General features: G+C 51.1%; 2 protein-coding genes across 3 annotated transcripts in view; one reads left to right on the forward strand and one right to left on the reverse strand.

Annotated features, from left to right (window-relative positions):
* The window catches only part of Timp3 (TIMP metallopeptidase inhibitor 3), a 49,946-nt gene extending 44,067 nt beyond the window's left edge, over nucleotides 1–5,879 (reverse strand). The window contains exon 1 of the mRNA XM_026396722.2: nucleotides 5,483–5,879. Coding sequence (XP_026252507.1) covers nucleotides 5,483–5,603 — 121 coding nt within the window. The 5' untranslated portion in view covers nucleotides 5,604–5,879. The remainder of the gene's footprint in view (nucleotides 1–5,482) is intronic.
* Nucleotides 1–19,897, forward strand: part of Syn3 (synapsin III) — a 378,592-nt gene that overhangs the window by 161,989 nt on the left and 196,706 nt on the right. The gene's annotated exons all lie outside the window — the stretch shown is intronic.

The raw sequence follows: 19,897 nt of genomic DNA on the forward strand, positions 1-19,897 counted from the left end.
ATCCCTTTCAAAGAGAAACAAAGGGGTTAGGCAAAAAGAGACAAAACCTCAGAAAGTCAATAAAAATTCTAAATTGTTTTCCCATTTGAGAGGACACTGGAAGTCTCTCAGGCACAGGGCTGTGATGGTCCCTCCATCCCTTGATGTCGTCCATCAGAAAAGAACTAAGTCACTCTGGAGGGCAGACCAGCAGGCACTACGAACATGGAAGATGCACCTGTCTTGGGTCCAAAAGTTCCGACTGCATATTTTCCATAGAGAATGTTTGTACCCATGAACGAGAGGGCTGTACCTCAGCCATGGGTCCAGCACCCTTATAAAGATGGAAACTTGCTAGAAACTTTGATATCCACCAATAAATTAAGATAGACCTAAAGGGATGCTGCCCTATTCTAATGACACAGTAGCACACATATGCAACGTGATACACGATACAGTGTAATGCAACATGACCTAATACGGCAGGTTGAGACATCCTCAAGGCAGGCCACACAGGTTTAAACGCTGGCTCTGTTACTACACAGCTGTATGACCTTGAACAAGTCACCACATTTTTCTAAGCCACAGTATCTTCAACCACAAAGTGGAAATGACAACAGCACACCTGCCTCACAGGACTGTTGGGAGAATTCAATGAATTGATGCATATTAATTACTTAGAATGGTGCCTGGCTCTTACGCCCGTGAGTTTTTTTCTTTTAATTATAAACCTATAGCATACTATACATAAAAAATTATATATATCAATTATAATTATATAATCACATATATTAATTGAGCAGAGATTAAATACACATTGTTGAATTTTGAAAATAAACAGAATACTATATGTGGCATTCCATATATATAGGGTTCTAACTATTTATGTTTCTAAGGCAAATAAACTATCGATTTTTTGATGGAAATACATGGACACAGACAGACATATGGAGGAAAAGATTTGGAAAAGAGACTAGAATTAGAAGCAGAGATCCACAGGACTTTAGCTTTCTCTGATTGTAGGCAGGCAGGCAGTCAGGCAGGTGCATACAGAGGGGTGGATGGATACATACACACCTGGACATATTCAGATAATACTGGAAACTTTAAAAGTATAGATTTTAAAAAAAAAATTGTCTGAGGCAGTACAAAGCGTGAGTGGCCTTTTATCAACGAGGAGCTTAAAGGTGTCCAACATGCCTGAGCACACAGAGCCAATGGGCCCGGAGGAAGGATCTGAGCCCAGCGCTGCCCTCCCCCGTGGCCTTTCCACCACCCCACACCGCCTCCCAAGGCCACCCAGGAGTTGACTATGACAAAGAAGAAGGGGCCTCCTTGTCCACACTGGCTGCAATGGTAAAAGCCAAACGCAATGGAGAATTGTGTTGTTGTTTTTGTTTTTAATTAATGAACCTGTTGGAATGTGCCATTCAGCAGTGGGGCTGAATGGTTCCTGCTGTTCTGCAAATCAAACACAACTCTTTCCCCCAAGCCACTTCCGTGGCCACGCTCTAGCCTTATCTGTCCAGAGAGTGGGAAAGGGACACAGAACGGTCAGAGAGGCGCCTTCACCAGCTGGACCGGGTCTCCTGACCCCTCACTGGCTTGGCTGCCCCATCCCACGGACCGGGCAGTGGAGCCCTGGCCGGACCTGCCGTGGGCAGCGTCTCTGAAGCCCTGGATGTGCTGTCTCTGCTAGCCTTACCCCCCCAGATCTCAGAGACCACGCAAGTCTCTTTGACTCTGGCTGGAGAGATTTAAAGGTCTTTTCCAGTTCCAACAGCCACAGAACATTACAAATTTCCCTGTTGTTTTTCTATTATAAAATTCTAAGTTTTCCTTCCCTAAGGATGATGTTTAATTAAAATCTATGCCCTTTGGGGTTGCCTTCAAATCTTTTTTAGGAAAAGTCCCCAAATCCAGAATCCTTGCAAAGGGGGTGGAGAGCAGGACTTGTGCTTATGAAGCAAAATTCTCTTTCTACTGCCCCTCCCCCCCGCCACCTCTGTCTATTACATCTCCATCCTCGGGGGCATCACCTGCCTTATAGTACCAAGGGTCAAGGAAGGTGGAAGTTTTTGAAGATTGGCATACTAAGAATGAACTTCAGCCTTCCCATTGAATAGCTGGGTGGCTCTGGACAAGCACAACCCCTCTTAGCCTCAGTATTTTCCATCTGAAAAATGGGCACACTCTGTATTCTTAAGATGGCTGGGGGGATGGATGAGAGCATCTGCAGGGGTCCTTCGTTTCTCCAGACCCATAGCAGCCCTGTTCCCACAATTCCCAAGATGTTGAGAGTCTGGGCTGCCCCACTCCCACCAAGTGCCTGGCTCCTCTCCAAAGTCCGATCCTTCAGTCACCAAGCCCAGCTCGGAGGCAGAATCGCGTATCAGAGGGAGAGGCAAGGGACCTGGTTCCTTTCACACGGCTTCTTGGCTAAAACCACACCTCAGATCTGATCCTGAAGGAATCCGCTGGCAACGCCCCTGTCAAAATAGTTCATAGATACCTAGGGCCACCCTCCAGAGCTGGCAGCAGACCCCAAGCCGAGCCCCACTCCCGATTTCCCACGAGCTCAGAGCAGGCCCCTGACGGTCCACCTCACAGCATGGCCGCTCCTTGCAAAGGGGGCGGAGAGCAGGGCTTGTGCTTCTGAAGCAAAATTCTCTTTCTACTGCCCCCCCACCTCTGCAGAAAACACACACACACACACACACACACACACACACACACTCTCCGACTTTCAGAAAGCTCTTGGCACTGCCCACCCTTCCTGAGCTGGACGGCGCTGCCAGAGCAGGATCTGCCCAGCCAAGGCTGCCGCCTCCATTCCCAGCCCCCTCCCGGCCCCTTGAGAGTCAAGGTTTTGTCAAGAGTTTCAGGGGCACTGACTGGTGGGGAGGGGGCCGCAGACATCCTGGCTGGTGCCAAGTCCTTTCTTCGCCCCGCAGTGTGTTTTATAAGCCAGCATGTAGTTTATTCTTCTCCTAAACACTTTGGTAGGGTACAGGGCCCGGAGTTGCCATAGAAACACCTTTTAACTCCTGCTCACCCAGAAGGCTGCAGCTGTCTCCTGGGCTTTGGCAGAAGAAAGGAAAAAAGAGAGACACCTGTGGTTTCAGAGACAGGGAAGGCCATGAGGGTGCCGGCAGGAGAGAGGGCCCAGCCTTGGTGCCCTTCCCTGGCAACGCGGCATCCAGCCAGGAGCAGAAAACAACCGGGAAGGTTCTGGAAGAGGGCGGTGGAAGGTTGGCCTGATGCCCTCGGTGGGCTAGGGCATCCATTAGTGGGGCTGCAGGGGTCAAGGCAATGGCCAGATCCCTCCCGCTTCCCTTCAGGGAGAGAACCCAGCACTTCCACCCAGAACAGCAGTGAGCAGGGCCGTTGGGAGCCACCTACTGGACAGTGGAGGGGCAGGGTGCGCTGGAGGCGGCAGGAGGTCAACAAGCAAGCAGCCCACACCCACACCTCCCATTTTTAAAAGCATTATCTCATCGCTCCTCCAGTGCAGTGCGCCAAACCCAGGCAGCGCGAGTTTGGATCGGCGCCAGAGCATCAAAGATTTTTCATTTCTTTTTTTTATTTTCGCTACTTCAATGTTCTGGTTGGAGGGCACTTCTTGGTAACTCGGCTTTTCTCTGGGAAGTTTAATCAAGGAGGAGGAAGGAGCTATTTCTTGAGTAAATCCAGAGAAATGACAAGAAACACTGTCCGCATCGGCCCAGACCTCCAGCAGGAACCCCAAGTGGAAAATGAAGCCATCAACGAGGTCCAGGGGGCTCCCCCCCCCCTTGGAAGCAGGATCCGCTGGCTCCTGTTCCCACTTCTCCCTGGTCAACTTCCAGGGTAGAAACCTCAAAGCAAAGGGCAAGTGGAAGAGACAAAGTCCCCGCCTCCCCACACACACCAAAACAACCCCGCTGAGCACACCCCACCGGTCCTGAAGCAGAAAGGGACTTCGCCCAATGTCTGCACACCCCATCCCACCTGCTGGACTCCTGGCCCCAGTGTGCTCCCTACTGAGCAAACCCAGGACTGAGCGGCAGCTCAGGCGGAATGTCACCAGGCCAAGTAGGATTGGGGTAGGGGCACTCAGGGAGGAGGGAGAAATCCTTCCCAGGGCTTAGGCAGCCCAAAGAATCTTTCCAAGCAATTCGCAAAGCCAGGGGCCAGCCAGGGTCCCCCAGGGAGAGGACCTGCCGGCCTGTGGGTCCCGGGAAACTTCTACCCTGGGGTCACCCAAACACCCTCAGCTGCCAACTGGTCCAACTTTCTGGTCACCAGAGCCACCCCTGCCTTCTCCTAGACCTGGCCTGGCCCACCAAGCAGAGCCCCTCCCAGCCTCAGCTGGTTCTCCTGCCAGGCTCCTGCCCCCTCCCCGCCCCACCGCGACACACTGGTGGAGTCCCTCACCCAAGACCCAGTGGAAAATTTCCTTCCCCTTTATGACTGTACTTAAAACACACATACTCCATTCTTCACCTCTGAATCGACACAAGCAGAGAGCGGCTAGACCATGTCCCACCCACCGTCCAGGCGTGTACACACACACACACACACACACACACGCTCAGAGCAGAACGCTGGTCCGCATGCTTTAGGAGCTGGAGGATGGACGGAAGGGATGTTTTCCAGCTGCCACTCCACCTCTGGCCCTCCAAACCAGTGTGACCAACAGCCCCAAACAAGTTCTTCCAGGACTCTGGAGGCCTTTCATAAAAACTGGTTGTGCTTCTGACCCAGTCTCTGTCTCTCTCATCAAGACACAAAGTCCAGTTTAGAACTGTCACAACTACAGTGGGACCTTTGGCATTATTTTCTTTGGGTGACAAATCTATTTTCCACTGGTCCTCATAGCCCTCCCCACAGCATTCAAGGGGGGGGGGGAGCTTCCTGTGAATTTTCACAGTTATGTGATAAGTGATCCCTTGCACACCATCTCCTGCTTGCTATCAGTACTCCACAAATACAGTCTAGGGGGAGGGTCAATCCCACAATTTTCTCCTTATTTTTCTCCTTAAATCCACCCAAACTTGGCAGTGCAAGAAGCTCCCTTAGCACTTGCTTGGAAAGCCTTAGTCTGGGTTGGGTCCCGGGGAAAAGAATGAACTTCAAGGGCGCAGATGATGCAAACTCCGAAAACTCCCAAGTTTCTCCTGCAACTCTCCATGCACATGGCTAGCAACTTCTTTTAAAAAGTACTCAACATCACATCGCAGCACTTCACTCAGCATTCCAAGTTTTGGGAACCCTCTCCCACCCTCCGCCCCCAGCTCTTCCTCCTCCAGGGGTGAGTGGGGAAATTTTCCAGGTGTCAAAAAGAGCCAGCAGAGAATCTCTGGCCCTAAACGAGCAAAAGGCTGCTAGGGGGACGCTCGGCCGCGGGGAGCTTCCTCTGCTGGGCATCTCCGCCTTCTGCTGCGCCCGCGAGCCCCCCGCCCGAAGAAACCGGATCTCTGGCTGCAGCGTGGGGCTCGTGCGGAACCCCACGAGCTCTTACCGATGTCGGAGTTGCAGAAGGCGTCCTGGGGGTGGCTGGGCGAGCATGTGCACGCCTCGGCACCCCACTCCCCCAGGCTCCAGCTGCCCAGGAGCACCACGAGCCCAAGCCAGGGAGTCATCGCCGCTGCTGCCGTCCGCTGCGGGGACTGCTGCGCGCCTCTCCAAAGTTGCCGTGCGCGCCGCCGGCGGGGCTGCTGCGGCCCGAGCTCGCCCGACCAGCCGTGCGGGGCAACTTTGCGCTGCCCTTGGAGTGCCCAGCGGGACAGGCTGGGGTGTGGCGAGGCGCTGGACTCTGCTGGCCGGCGGGAGGTCTGGGGCGAAGGAGCGGGAGCCGGAGCCGGAGCCGGAGGAGGACCTTGCACACCCGCTGTTGGCCCGCTGCTCGCGCCGCTGCGGCCGGGGCTGCCCAGGGATATAGCGCGGCCGCCGGGACCCCCCCCTCGCCGCGGGCGCTCGGGCCCGCCCCCTCCGACCAATGGCAGCGCCGCATTACCTCATCGGCCCTAAAAAGGGGGCGGGGCCGGGGGCGCGGGGCCGCCCCGGACCGTTCAGATCCTTATAGGGAATAATGCGGCCTTGGGCACGCGAGTGGGTGGGCTGGGGCGCGCCCGGGACCCGCGCTGGCTGCCTGGCCCCCGAACGGCGCCCCCGTGTCCCCTGTAACCTACACCCTCTTGCCACGCCCACTCCTCCCTCTGAGCGCCTCGCACCCAAACTAGAGCCAACTACCACTCACCCACCCCAGTACAACCCCTTCCGAGGAGCAGAGGTGGCCCCCGCCCTGGAGTCCTTGACCGGACCTGGTGGAAAGTCTAGGGAGAAATGCTTCCTCTCCACTTTCTCTGGAAAGAGCAGGGAGAGAGGAGACAGGCCCAGACAGATGACATCTTTGCTCTATGTGTATCTGTCTTTCTCTTTCTCTCTCTGTTCCTTTCCCAAACCCTTTTCCCACCCTCTCTTTTACTTTCCTGGATATGGGGAAGTCCTCTGCCATTGAGAAGCTAGCTATGAAAGGTGGTTGCTTATCTGAGCTCCCTCCCAGCAAATGGAGTAGTGAATTCACTCAACAAACCCTGTGCTGGATGCTGGTGTAAGAAAGGCAGAAGGCCCGGCAGCCGTGGAAATCTAGGAGTGCACATAGGGTCATTTTCTATGGCTCTAATGCTATGAAGAAACCAAAGCAGTGTCGTGGGTTAGAATGACCTGAAGGGTGCTGCATTCCATAGGAGGGGAAGAGAAGGACTCTGAGAAGTGAGCAAGAAGCATCAGTCCTGTGGCAGCCAGCAGGAGAGGGCGCCAGGCAGGGAGAGCAGGTGCAAAAGCCCTGAGCTGCTTTCAAGAGCAGAAAGGAGAAAGGGCCTGAGGAAGTAGTAGCTCCGTGCATGGCAGACTGGTCTCCATCTTTCAGCAAGGAATTTTGAAGTGAAACTGATCCAAAACTGGAGTAAAACCAGATCCTGGAGAATTACCCAGGATTTCAGATGACTGACTCTACTGGATAATTGGAAATAACAAATATAATTACCATCCTACCTTTAACTAACTTCTTGACTCTGCTATGTATTTTTAAAAGTGGGGTTCCATAGTCACCCCGGTATATCTCACAATAATCCTGGCACACAGGAAAATAAGCACAAGCATCATTTTTGCTTTGTGGATGCAGATAGGAGCCCAGAAAGGTGGGATGACTTGGCAACCAGCCAGGAGCTAAGCTCCCCTGTTTTTGCTGACGTTTAAGACGTTTATGCCCTCCACTTGGGCGGAAGTTAGATCCAGCTGTGCAAATGCCCTTTTGCAACTAGGGCCTTCCATCCTCCTAGACTTTCGTCACTCTCCCCTCTTCTTCTTGTTTAGAATGAAACTTGTCCATTGGGACCCTAGAAATCTGAATGTTTAAAGGATTGGGAGAATTGCAAGTTACTCTTTATGAGAACTGCCTTGGTTTTCCCCTCAAAGAAGGGATATAGGATGTCGGCAGAGGAAAGTGTGGTGGGAGATGGTATTTCCAAGAACATTTTAAAACTCTTTTTTTTTTTCTACCCTTAAACATTTTGGCACAGGGCAGGGAAAAGAGTTTCCACATCTTTCTGTCTTGTTCCCCACCCAGCTCTTAGGACCTTCTCATGGGATACTGTTGAATTATTTCCCCCTCCACCCTAGAAATACTTGGAGGACAGGGGTATTTCCCCCACACGACTTTTTAGCCCTCTGAGAACAAAGTAAATTCTCAGGAGACTTGAGTATGTGACCAGCAGCCCTCTGAGTCTTGAGCAATGGGCACCCTGGGGCCACTCTGGGGAACCAGGTTGAACGAGGACATAGTTGGGGGGATTTAAGAGATTCACTTAAACTCTCATGGTGCCAGTCATGTGGAAGGTTTTAGAAGACTTTCCGGACCAAATCCACTTTGGATAAGCATCTTACGTGATAGAGGCCCTCTCTTCTCTTTCTTTTCACATTCAGTTATGTTCAAAGTGCCAATATTTTCTCCAAGGGAATGCCTTGCCCGGAACACAAGTATCAGGGAGATGACTTCGGCTGAACACCATGAGATAGATTCCTCACGGAAACCATCCAAAACGTTGGATTCCAGCAGCTACATAATCATGAAAGTGCAAACATGATCTGATTATTTCTGTAGCTAAAAGGTAATGAGATTGCCTTTGGGGTTTTTACCTGTCACTGTCTTTCCTAATCTAGTCCAAATGGCATATTTTGTTTTGGAGTTCAGAGACTGTAAGGACTTTTCAGGTGGGAAACTCTGCCATGTATCCAAGCTGAGGTGGTGCCTTTCTCCCCACCCCTGGGAAGCCAGCTGGGTCCTCACCCTGAGAAAGAGCAAACCCTCTGGGTCCTGGTAGGTCCCTCCATCGGGCAGGCGTCCCAGCCATCCAGCAGGATGTCATGGTGTCCCTGGGTCTGATAAGACGTAAGAATTGCTTTTTCAAGTTCACTGCATAACCTAGATACAGTGAACCCGGAGCTAATGGTAGAAATGGAGACACCAGGTCTCCTGCTTTCTTTTGACAGCGAAGAACAATGACAGATTTTTAAATCTGGAATGAAACGAAGACGTTTTAATATCCACCTGGCCTGTCCTCAAATTTCTGAGGCTGAACACCCCCGATGTATCAAATTACAGGATATTGGAGTCTATAGGGAGTGTTTTCTTGGACATGGAAAGGTCATGAAAAGAACCTCAGAGACTGCCCATCCTCACTTCATAGGTAAGAAAAGAAAGGTTCCGACAGGTGAAGGAACTTGCCCAGAGACTCACAGTCAGCTATCAGCATAGCCAAGAGTGTATTGCAGCCACCACCGATTCCTTATCTGCCTCCCTCCATCACATTCATGGGCTCAGCCCTCCTACCTAGAGCATGGGACCTAGTGCTTGCACTCTGACCTGGAAAACTCCAGCCATTCGCAGATCCTGGATTTGCGTTTCTGACCTGTAGGCAAATCTGTTTCAGAGTCTCTTCAAAGAGTGCCCAGCTCCTGGAGAACTTCTACCCACGCTTACTAAACAGCCCTCTGTTATGATAATAGACTCTCCTTGTGAGAACCCTGGGAGCCAATCATTACAAGAATAGTGCTTCATTATTATTATTATTATTAAGAGGTTTATTTCTGAGGCCTTCGCCTTTTCCCTTTCTCAATTACTATCAGATGCCTTATGAAAACATTCGGGAGTATACCTTTGAGAAGAGATGCATGAGCACTTTTCTGGGGGATAAAAGGAGACCAGGGTAGAAAATAAATCCAGATCTGAAATCTGTTGTGAGCACAGCCGTGGAACAACCAGGCACTTGCCCCTTGGATAAGGCACCCTACCTGACCGGTCCTCAACTTCCAGGTTTATCTGGCAAAAGATGTAAGCGAATGGTCCTCAAGGTGGTCCTTGGCTCAGAAAGGCTACAGACCCATAGGGAATTCCCAGGGACACAGTGAATGTTTCTGAAGGAAAGATCTTGCACTTAAGCAAGTTGGACACAGAGCCAATGTATCCAAGACAGAAGGACATCCATCCGTATCACAGTCGACGCTGTTGAGTTCCCGTCTCGCTCTCTCCTAGATAGAAAAGCCCATCTCTCTGCCTCTTGGACTCTAAGTATTAAAATGTCAGGAGACAAGTCCTGCTGACTCCAGAGTTCATGGGACTGTGGCACGTCCTTCATAGCCTTTGTTTCCTTCTTTTACAGCATTTAGCTGCCTCTGATATGTGTGCTCACCTGTTTCCCTTCCTGGACTGGAAGCCCCTTGAGGACAGGGGTCAGTGTTGGTAACACAGAGTTTATTAAGTGTGGGTGGAATAGATCCAGTACTGTGGCCGATCCCTGGGCAGGTGGCAGTCCTTGGAGGCTCCCTGAGCCTTATCCCTCAGGCCGGTGCTAGGGGGCGCTGTAAGCCAGAGAACACCCCGCGGCTGCCTGCAGTCTCACCAGGAAGACAGGCACCATTCCACGTGGTGTGTGGGTGCGGGTGCCTCTGAGTGGGCGAAGCTGACCCCTCCCGTCTGCAGTGGTCACGGAGCACTCGGTCAACATCCCGTCAGGGTCTGCAGCTGCCCGAGCTCCTCCACCCCTGTGCCGGCCACATGTCCACCCAAGGGCTGGAAGCTTTCTCGGGAAGCGACCCACTTGTGAATCACTAGTTTGGGGCCCCGTGGGGGTGGTCTGGGAACACCGCAGAGGATGCCACGGTCCCACTCTTCCAGAACAGAGCTGGGTTCTGGAAATGTGACCGGGGGAAGGTGCTGACAGGACGTGGCCCATCTCTGGTGCCTCCCAGGGAAGCACCCTGGGCTCCCTCCCCTCCCCCTCAGACCCCAGCCGCAGTGCCTTCCCCCAACCCACAGCCCATGTGAAAATCATTATATTCAAAATAGCCTTTTCCAAGCAGCAGACAGCCTGGTCCACCCATCCCCATGAGCCCTGGCCAGACCCTCAGCAGGGCTGCTGCCCAGCTCTGGGCAATCATGAACCTAGGATGGCAGGTTCCTCTGTGTCGGGCACCAGCAGCGGGTAAACACCTTTCCTTGCTTCTATGTGGCAGTCGAATTGCAGGGTGCCTCTCGCCCCAGCTCTCCCTCAGCTCTGCTGGGGAAGTGAAGACCCCTCTGCAAGAGTCTCTGGCTGCCTTCACGTGAATCTGGGGTTTTCATGTTTCTTTCCACAGGGAGCTACTCCCAGGAATTTTAAGCCAGAAAACACATGTGTGCAATAGAGACCTTCTGTGTCTCCTGTTGTCTGGGACGGCGGGAGATGGGAAGCGGCGTTAAATATTGCAGCTCTTCCTTTTTTGCTGTTTTTCTTTTCTTTTTAATGACCGTGGGCTCAGGCAGTGGACAGTTTCTGTGAAGGATAATATGAAGTGGAAGAAAAAAAATAATATCTATTTTTTTTAAAATACGAAGTGGAAGGACGAGAACTTCTCCAGCCCAACCCCTTTCTAATGCGTTCCGTATGCCTGCGGAGTGCATGTGTTTTTCCTTTAAAAATGAGTAGCTCCTCTGTGGTTCCTTTGAAGGTTGCACGCTCAGCTTCACGCAGAGGCGCGCGATGGTCTCCGTCTCCGCCCGGGTAATCCCGGGGTTTGAGTCGGACCACGACAGGCATAAGTCGGCTCCCGTGGGACTGGGCTAGAGATCTCATTTCTGCAGAGGCACCTGACCTGTTTTCAGCAAGAACCTGCTGGAACTGAAACCGCCTCGTTCAGTGCTGTGGGGACGGTTGGCAGAGCACTTGACAGCTTTGATCCCATCCTTAAACTTGGTGGCTGACACGCCTCTCTCTCTGGGTTTTGGCTTTGACCTCTCTAACTGTACCTTCTCCATCTCCTTGGCAGGTTCTCTAGGCCATTCCTGACATCAAATGTTGGGGATCCTCTGTCCCCGACTTACTTTCCCTTTCTGTTAGCCTCCATACTTGCCCCAACCAACCTCACCTACCTTCCAGGTCTCTCCTCCACCTAGGCCATGTGCACAGGAAGAGGCCTGCAAACAGCAGTATCCCTGGTCTCTTGTCCCCTCCATGAGTCTCCTCCTGGACCATCTCACCTCAGGTCCCAGGGCTTCCCCAGACTCCAGATGTCCACAGCTCCCTGTCCTCTCCCCTCTCTCCCCACTACGACACCACCGTTCACCAAGTCCTCTAGATTCTCCACACAGGTCTCTTCCAATCATCCCCCTCTCTCTCTCTCTCTCTCTCTCTCTCTCTCTCTCTCTCTCTCTCTGTTTTTACTGATTTCTTCCTTGGTCCAGGCCCCCACAGATTCCTGACAGTGTCAACACTGTCACGTGGTTGGCCATCCTGACTGCAGTCTTTATCGAGTTCAGCTTTCGCACTGTGGCTCCTGTGCAGCTTTTCAAATGCCATTCTGAAATCCTGTCCTCCTTGGCTTAAAAGGATTCACGCGTTCTCCGTGGCCTTCCGAACACAGTCCTAACACTCCAAAGACGTGCAAGGTCCTCTGGGATATGGCTCCCAACAGTGGCGTCCCAGACTGCAGCTAGAGGAGGCCCTGTTGGTGCTTAATATGAGGTGGCCACTGCCCTGCAGTTACCCCACAGCAGGCCCTGACCTTCCGGATCTGTCCAAATGAACGCTGTCCTCGCTCCCATCTCACATTTTCATCTGCCCCAACCTGCACTCCACCCTCCAGGAATCACATACTCATCCGTCAGGATTCGGCTGGAGTCACCAGCTCATGTGGGTTTTCCTGGCCCTCTTCCTGCCCCAGCAGAACTGAACCCCCCTCACCGCCCCATGCCTCTGCTCCCACCCACCGTCGACTCCCCAGACTTCCTTTGGGGCACCTCCCACACCCTTCTTGTCCATGGTCTGATTCTCCTCTAGCCAGCATGCAAACCTGGGTGCTTCTCGGATGCCTCACCCAGAACCTGCACGTAGGAGGTGCTCACCAAATATCAAAAGAATGAAGTAAAAAATCAACAGGTGGCAGGGAAAGGAGCGAAGCCGGTGTCACCTTGAAAATTCACCGGAACAGAGGTTCTGGAATCCCATTTCTTGAACCCAGCGTTGAGCAGTCTCAGGGACACAGATGATTCAGAAGAGACCAGCAAACTGACCACAAGCCCCTTGTCCTTGTTTCCCGTGAGGTAGTCTCACAGGACCAAGAACTCATGTCACTGGGACCCCGGATTGTCCCCCGATGGTCACAGAGGTGCAGGCGAAGCGCGGTTCTCGTCTGAAGACGGCTGCGGTGGGTGGCAGACCCAAGGATCGAGGTCATTGTAAGAAAGGGCTTAGGCTGAGAGCCTGGAATTTTCCTTTTGATGTAAGCAAAGTCTGTGCCAAGGGAGCGACCCTGCCCCTGGCCAAAGCCCCTCTCCCTGGGCAGGGAAATGCCCGGCCCATGATGCCCGCTCTGAGCTCTTTGGTCTTCTCAGTCCTCTGCTCCAGACTGACCACTCCGTCCCTCGCCTTCCTCCCAGAGTGTTCTGCACTGGGAATATTGCAATTCCTTGGTTTCTCTATTTTTTTCAAGGATTTTTGGATGGAACAAAAAAACATCTAAAACTGAAGCCTCTGGAAGAACTGGTTGTTCTTGCCAATTTTGGGGCTTAATTCAGACTTGACCTTGGCCCCCTGTTGGGCCTTACATCTGAAGACATCCTTTTTAAAAAAAAAATTATTTATTTGTTCTAACTAGTAATACACGACAGCAGAATGCATTTTGATTCATAGTACACACATGGAGCACAATTTCTCATGTCTCTGGTTGTACACAAAGTAGATTCACACCATTCATGTCTTCGTACACGGAACTAGGGTAATGACGTCCACCTTATTCCAACATCTTTCCACCTCTGTGCCCCCTCCCTTCCCCTCCCTCCTCTTGTTCACATTCAAAGTCCTTCCATTCTTCCCACCGCACCCCCCAATTATGGATCAGCATCCACTTGTCAGAGAAAACATTAGGCCTTTGGTTTGGGGGGATTGGCTTACTTCACTTAGCATGATGTTCTTCAATTCCATTCATTTACCTGCAAATGTCATGATTTCGTTCTTTTTTTAATGCTTAGTAATATTCCATTTTGTAAATATACCACAGTTTCTTTCTCCATTCATCTATTGAAGGGCATCCAGAATCCACCTAACAAAAGAGGTGAAAGACCTCTGCAATGAGAACTCAAGGACACTACAGAAAGAAATTAAAGAAGACCTTAAAAGATGGAAAGACTGCCCTTGTTCTTGGTTAGGCAGAATACTGTCAAACTGACCATATTACCAAAAGCATTGTACAGATTTAATGTAATTCCAATCAAAATCCAATGACATTCCTCTTAGAAATAGAAAAAGCAGTCATGAAATTCATCTGGAAAAATAAGACCCAGAATAGCCAAAGCAATCCTTAGCAAAAAGAGTGAAGCAGGTGACATCATTATACCAGACCTTAAACGATACTACAGAGCAATGGTAACAAAAAACGGCATGGTATTGGCACCAAAATAGACTGGCAGACCAGTGGTACAGAATAGAGGACACAGAGACAAACCCACATAAATACAGTTATCTCATACTAGACCAAGGTGTCAAAAATGCATATTGGAGAAAAGACCGCCTCTTCAACAAATGGTGCTGGGAAAACTGGAAATCCATATGCAGCAAAATGAAATTAAGCCTCTATCTCTCACCATGCACAAAACTCAACTCAAAGTGGATCAAGGACCTAGGAATTAGACCAGAAACCCCTTGCCTGATAGAAGAAAAGTAAGCCCAAGTCTTCATCGTGTCAGATTAGGCCCCGGCTTCCCTAATAAGTCTCCTAAAACACAAGAAATGAAATCGAGAATCAATAGTGGGATGGATTCAAACTAAAAAGCTTTTTATCAGCAAAAGAAATAATCAGTGAGGTGAATAGAGAGCCTACAGATGGGAGCAAACTTTTTTCCACACTCACATCAGATAGAGCATGAATCTCTGGGATATAGAAAGAGCTCAAGAAACTTAACATCAAAAAAAAAAAAAAAACCAATAAATGGGCTAAGAAACGGAACAGACACTTCTCAGAAGAAGATATTCAATCGATCAACAAATATAGGAAAAAGTGCTCAACATCTCTAGCAATTTGAGAAATGCAAATCAAAGCTACTCTAAGATGTGATCTCACTCCAGTCAGAATGGCAATCCTCAAGAATACAGGCAACAGTAAGTGTTGGCGAGGATGTGGGGAAAAGGCACCCTCCTACACGGCTGGTGGGACTGCAAATTGGGGCAGCCACTCTGGAAAGCAGTATGGAGATTCCTTGGAAAACCTGGGATAGAACCTCCATTTGACCCAGCCATCCCACTCCTTGGTCTATACCCAAAGGACGTAAAATCGGCATCCTACAGGGACACAGCCACATCAATGTTTACAGCAGCACAATTCACAACAGCTAAACTGTGGAACCAGTCTGGGTGACCTCCAGTCTGGGTGACCTCCAGTCTTGGTGACCTCCAGTCTTGGTGACCTTGACGGCAACGATTTTGTCCCAGGGCTATGCACAGAGGACACCCTGTGGCCATGAGGTGACGGTAGCTAGAAATGGTCACAAGAGACCTCGTCCTTCCCCTCTTGCTGATTTTCTTCTTCCCCGGGACAGATGTCAATCACAGGGACCGTGGTCAATGGCAGCCTGCAGGGGTGGTCTGAGATTCCTGTTATCCAGGTCCATCTCGACTTTAGATTCTGGAGGAGATCCAGCCAGGACCAGAACCACTTCCCCTGAGGCCTGGGACTTGCCCGTTTGGAAGCGGCTGCCGCCTACAGAAGAAAGGACAGAAGGGCCCTTCCACTCCGTGCTGCAGGTTAAATCTCGGTCACCAGCCACCGATCATCCCTAGAGCAGCTACTTTGGCCCCCCAGGTTTTCAAGTCTACCTTTAGAGTGTCCCACTTGCCACGGTGTCCGGGACCCAGCGTGGCCTGTGCCTGCGGACATCCTTGGTGAGGAAGCTTCACGGGCAGACTCCACAGGCTCCCGGCTGGTGGGTCCTGGTGTGGTCATCAGCTCTTTGGAGGGGCAAGGGACTTGGTTCCCATCCTCCTCCTCTCCTGTGGGGTGTCCACTGCCACCCGACAGGCACTGGGCTTGGAGCTGTGAAGGAGGCTCCGACCTGCCCTCAGGTGCGACAAGTCCCCAGGAGGTAAGACCTAAGAGAACAACGCCTGGGGCAGAACCACAGGGGGACCCTGCGTTGGTTCCATGGGATCCTGGAGCTGGGCCACCAACTGTGGAGCAGATTGGCGGTTGGAATCCCATATCCCGGAGGGACAGAAGGTCGCAGCCAGGAGAAGCTCTAAATCCCCAAGTCCAACCTCCTCGTTTTACAGACACAGAATTGGGCCCCGAGAGGTGGACTTTTCTTTGGTGACACAGGATTATTGACAGAAGCAGAACAAAGACCCAGGCCCCCGAGGACCTTCTCAGTCTCCCCCTCACTCCAGGTTTTTCTAATTCAGCGCACGCACAGCACCAGGGAGAAATAGTCAGCAAACAGTTATTTTCCCCGCCCTATAACTCTCATCGAAAGGGTAAAGCTGAAATAGGGCGAAAGCTGGAAAGGATTTATAAAACAAGGAAAAGAGGACTCACGACCGTCCAACATCCGCTGTGGACAGGGCACTTTGGATGCAGTATTTTCTCTAAACCTTATGTGACCCTAAATAATAGAGGTCATCGCCTGCCCATTTTGCAGACAAGAAAACTGAGGCTCAGAGACCTTCAACTATAGGGCCCGGTGCCTTCCAAGACAGGAAGTGGCAGAGCTGCGATTTTTAGACCCAAAGTTCTCTTTCCAAGCGGGCACTCTTTCCGTGGTCACTGTGCCCACAGGTCCGCTGGCCATTGGAGCTGGTGATCTCTTCTTTCTCTCATTCAGCGCTCAGAGCTCTGGATCATTCTGGGATGTAACAAGCAGACAGAGGCCTAGCGCCTGCCCCCGAGGGCTGGGGAAGGGGTGGGGGGCAGCAGGAAGAGGGACCCAGTGCCCGCCCGCTCTGTCTGGTCTGCAGACAAGAGAAAGAACTTGGCAGGCGACCTCCGGGAGGTGGGTGTGCCCTGCTTGACTCAGAATCTGGAGAGTTGCCACAGGAAAACTACATTTGTATTACAAAGAACGGGCCGAACCCAGAGGGGAGCTGATGGCACAGGAGCAGGACATTTTTTAGCAGCTATTGAATATGACACCATTTCCTCCTCGAATTTCAAACACGAGTTTGAGGCAGGACTCCAGGTGTTTGTCCCAGTTCTGCCACCCACCAAAGCCCTGTGACCTTGACTGAGTCCCTGGATCCCTTTCCCTCACGTGTAAAACCAGGAGGCTGGATTTAACCTCCCCACGGAATATTCTGGAAGGCAGCCCGACAAGGGGGCTAGGGACAACGGCCTGTGAAGGGTTTTAATCCGTCTTCACTTTTTTCACTGTGGCCTTGAAAGGGCTGTTTCTTCTCTCTTCCTCTTAGATGCCTCAAGGTCAAGTGAAGGAGAGATTCACATCCCACAGGATTTACCTGAGGATCAACTGGGCATTTGTCCTTGAGAACCTGTTGCAGGGTGTGACCCCAGGGGAATCAAGGTGAATGAGACCAGCTCTTGTCCTCCAGTAGCCCGCAGTCTTGTGGTTTCTACTTAAAGGAAGTGGCACATTCCCACTCGTACATGCCTATCATCCCAGCAATTCAGGAGGCTGAGGCAGGAGGATCACAAGTCCGAGGCCAGCCTCAGCAATTTAGCAAGACCCTAAGACCCTGCCTCAAAATTTAAAAAAAATTGAAAGGGCTAGAGATGTAACTCCATGGTTAAGGGCCCCGGGTCCAATCCCCAGTACCAACAAAATGAAAAGAAGTAGCATATTCTTTGGCCACCCCAGGAAATGCCCAGAGAAGAGAGCAGGGAGGGCGAGGGGCAGAGAAAATAAAGACTGGAGAGTGACCGCTGATTCCCGTGGGACGCCTGCGGGATGCCAGGCCCTCTTCAAGGTGGCCTGCACCTTCACGGCTCTCTACTAACCCTGAGAGCAGTGATGACTACCAGCCCTCTGGGGTCAGACGTGGAAACTAAGGTACAGGGAACGTGCTCAGGGTCACAGAGCCAGAGCCCTCTGGCCCAGGAGCCCACCTCCCCGACCACTCTGCTGCCCGCCGCCTCTTCCTGGAGGAGGCGAGGTTAGAAAAGAAGAGACCAGGGGGCAGATGCCAGTGTCTGCCATGGGTAGGTCTTCCTTCCCCCCACGCCCCGTACCCACCGACCACGCGAGCTGGGTACAGCCCGTGGGGATCCGCGTTTGGCAGCAGATCCTCCTAGGGAACAGTGTTCCTCCGGGTCACTATGCTTTCCAGCCATCGGGATGACACAGCAGCCAGCATCCAGATATTTGTTCAAGTCCTGTCTTCCTCCATCTACCAAACCATTCTCTAAGCACACATTTATTTTCTATAAAACAAGGACAGATGTGAAGTCCCAAAACTAGTTTCCAAGATCAAATCACAAATAACTAACCTTCTGAGCGAGTATTATGTACCCAACCCTGTTCTACGTGCTTTGTAGGTGTAAATGTATTTAATTCTCACCACTCTGTGCTGCCGAGGCTGTAACGATGATGCCCATCTCACGGAAAAGGAAGCTGAGGCACAGAGAGGTTCAGTGACTTGGACAAGGGTCACACAGTAAGCGCAGGAACCAGAATTTGAAGTTCACGGTCTAACCCTGGGCCCCTCACCATCCTTCTGCACCTTGGTGATCAGTTAAAAACATTTCACAAGCCCCGACTACCGTTTTTCTTCTCTTCTATCCATGCCTTAGGTCTTTGCTCAGACTTCTTCCTTGACCTTGACTGTGTGTCCTCCTTTCACTTGACCACGCTTCTCTACGTGGGTCCAGGCTGAGGAGGGCGAGGAGTGCTGGTGGTGTACTGGCGCCAACACACTTGGGCTTAGGAGACTCAGTGGTTGCCTTTTCCAGAATTCTGTGAGTCAGGTGTTAACTATCACCATTATTAACAATGCAATTATATAAACTCATAATTAAATAAAGTCTATTAAAAACAAGGACCATTAACACTTGAAACTCAGCATTTCCTAAACACAGATGTTCCCTGACTTGAAACCCATTGTAGGTGACAGATATCATGAGTCACAAATGCTTTTTGCCTACCTGACCTGTCGGGTGTCGCAGAGCTTAGCAGTGCGGTCCACCGTGGGGTGTCAGGTGTCCCCCCGGTGATGGAAGGGCTGACTGGGAGCTGGCAGCCCAAGAGGGGATCATGCCTGGTATCCGTAGCTCAGAAAAGATCAAAATTCAGAATCTGAAGTGCAGGATGTCATTTCCCTCCATTACGAAGTTCAGAAACTGCAGAAATCATCAGTGAGAGCACCGGAAGTTAGGGACCGTCTGGGTTCTACCCGTCTGTCGCGATCTGTGTGTGGAAACGTTGCATAACCCTGGGCTGCCGCACCTTCTTCCCAGCTCTCAATCTGGGGTACCACAGCGGTAACTTGACATTGGCCATCGAGGGGTGTTCACACCACAGCCTTTGGCAGAAGCTGCACATCAGGGCTTTGGCCCTGCAGAGCTGGCTGATGAGGATCTCTAAGCACACCACGGCCGTTGCCGAACTGTAGGAACCTGAACAAGAACCTTGACCTCCCTGAGCCTCAGTGTCCTTGTGTGCAGCAAAGGGACAGCCTGGGAGCCGGTCTCAGACTCCCGATGAATAAATGAGATGGTACCCAGGGGACATTTAGCAGCCTGCACAGGCCCAGACCAGCATGGCGGATGGCCCCGGTCAGTATTGTTATTAGCACTCTCTCATTCTTAGGCTCTGCCTCCTGGGGATAGCCTTTCCCCCGGGGGGATCTGACTTTAAATTCATCACACTCTACCAGGATGGTCCACTCCGTGTTGTGGTCCATCTTGAGGAAGTGAGCTGATTTGGAGCTGAGTTTTGACTCCTGAGCCCTTAGCCCAGTGCCTGGTCCACAGCAAATCATTAGATTAGATTTACGAGAAAGAGTTCAGAGACTATCAGAAGGTCAGAATCAAGAGGCACGGAGGACTTGTTTCTTAAAATTTTTTAATTTATTTTAATTAGTTATACATGACAGTAGAATGCACTTATAGACTTTGATCTATCATACATAGATGGGATATAATTTCTCATTTTTCTGAGTACGCACATTGTAGAACACACAGTCACCTACATACATAAAGTAATAATGTCTGTTTCATTCTACGGTCTTTCTTATCCCCACCTTCCCTGCCTTCCCCTCCCTTCAATTCCCTCTACCTAATCTAAGGTGACGCTATTCTTTTTTTTTTTTTTTTTGCATTACAATTCTTAACACACATATATACCACAATTTTTGCATCTCTGTTTGTATATAAAGTATGTTGACACCCAATTCGTGTC

This window comes from Urocitellus parryii, chromosome 5, assembly GCF_045843805.1.
Source record: "Urocitellus parryii isolate mUroPar1 chromosome 5, mUroPar1.hap1, whole genome shotgun sequence".
NCBI classification, from domain to species: domain Eukaryota; kingdom Metazoa; phylum Chordata; class Mammalia; order Rodentia; family Sciuridae; genus Urocitellus; species Urocitellus parryii.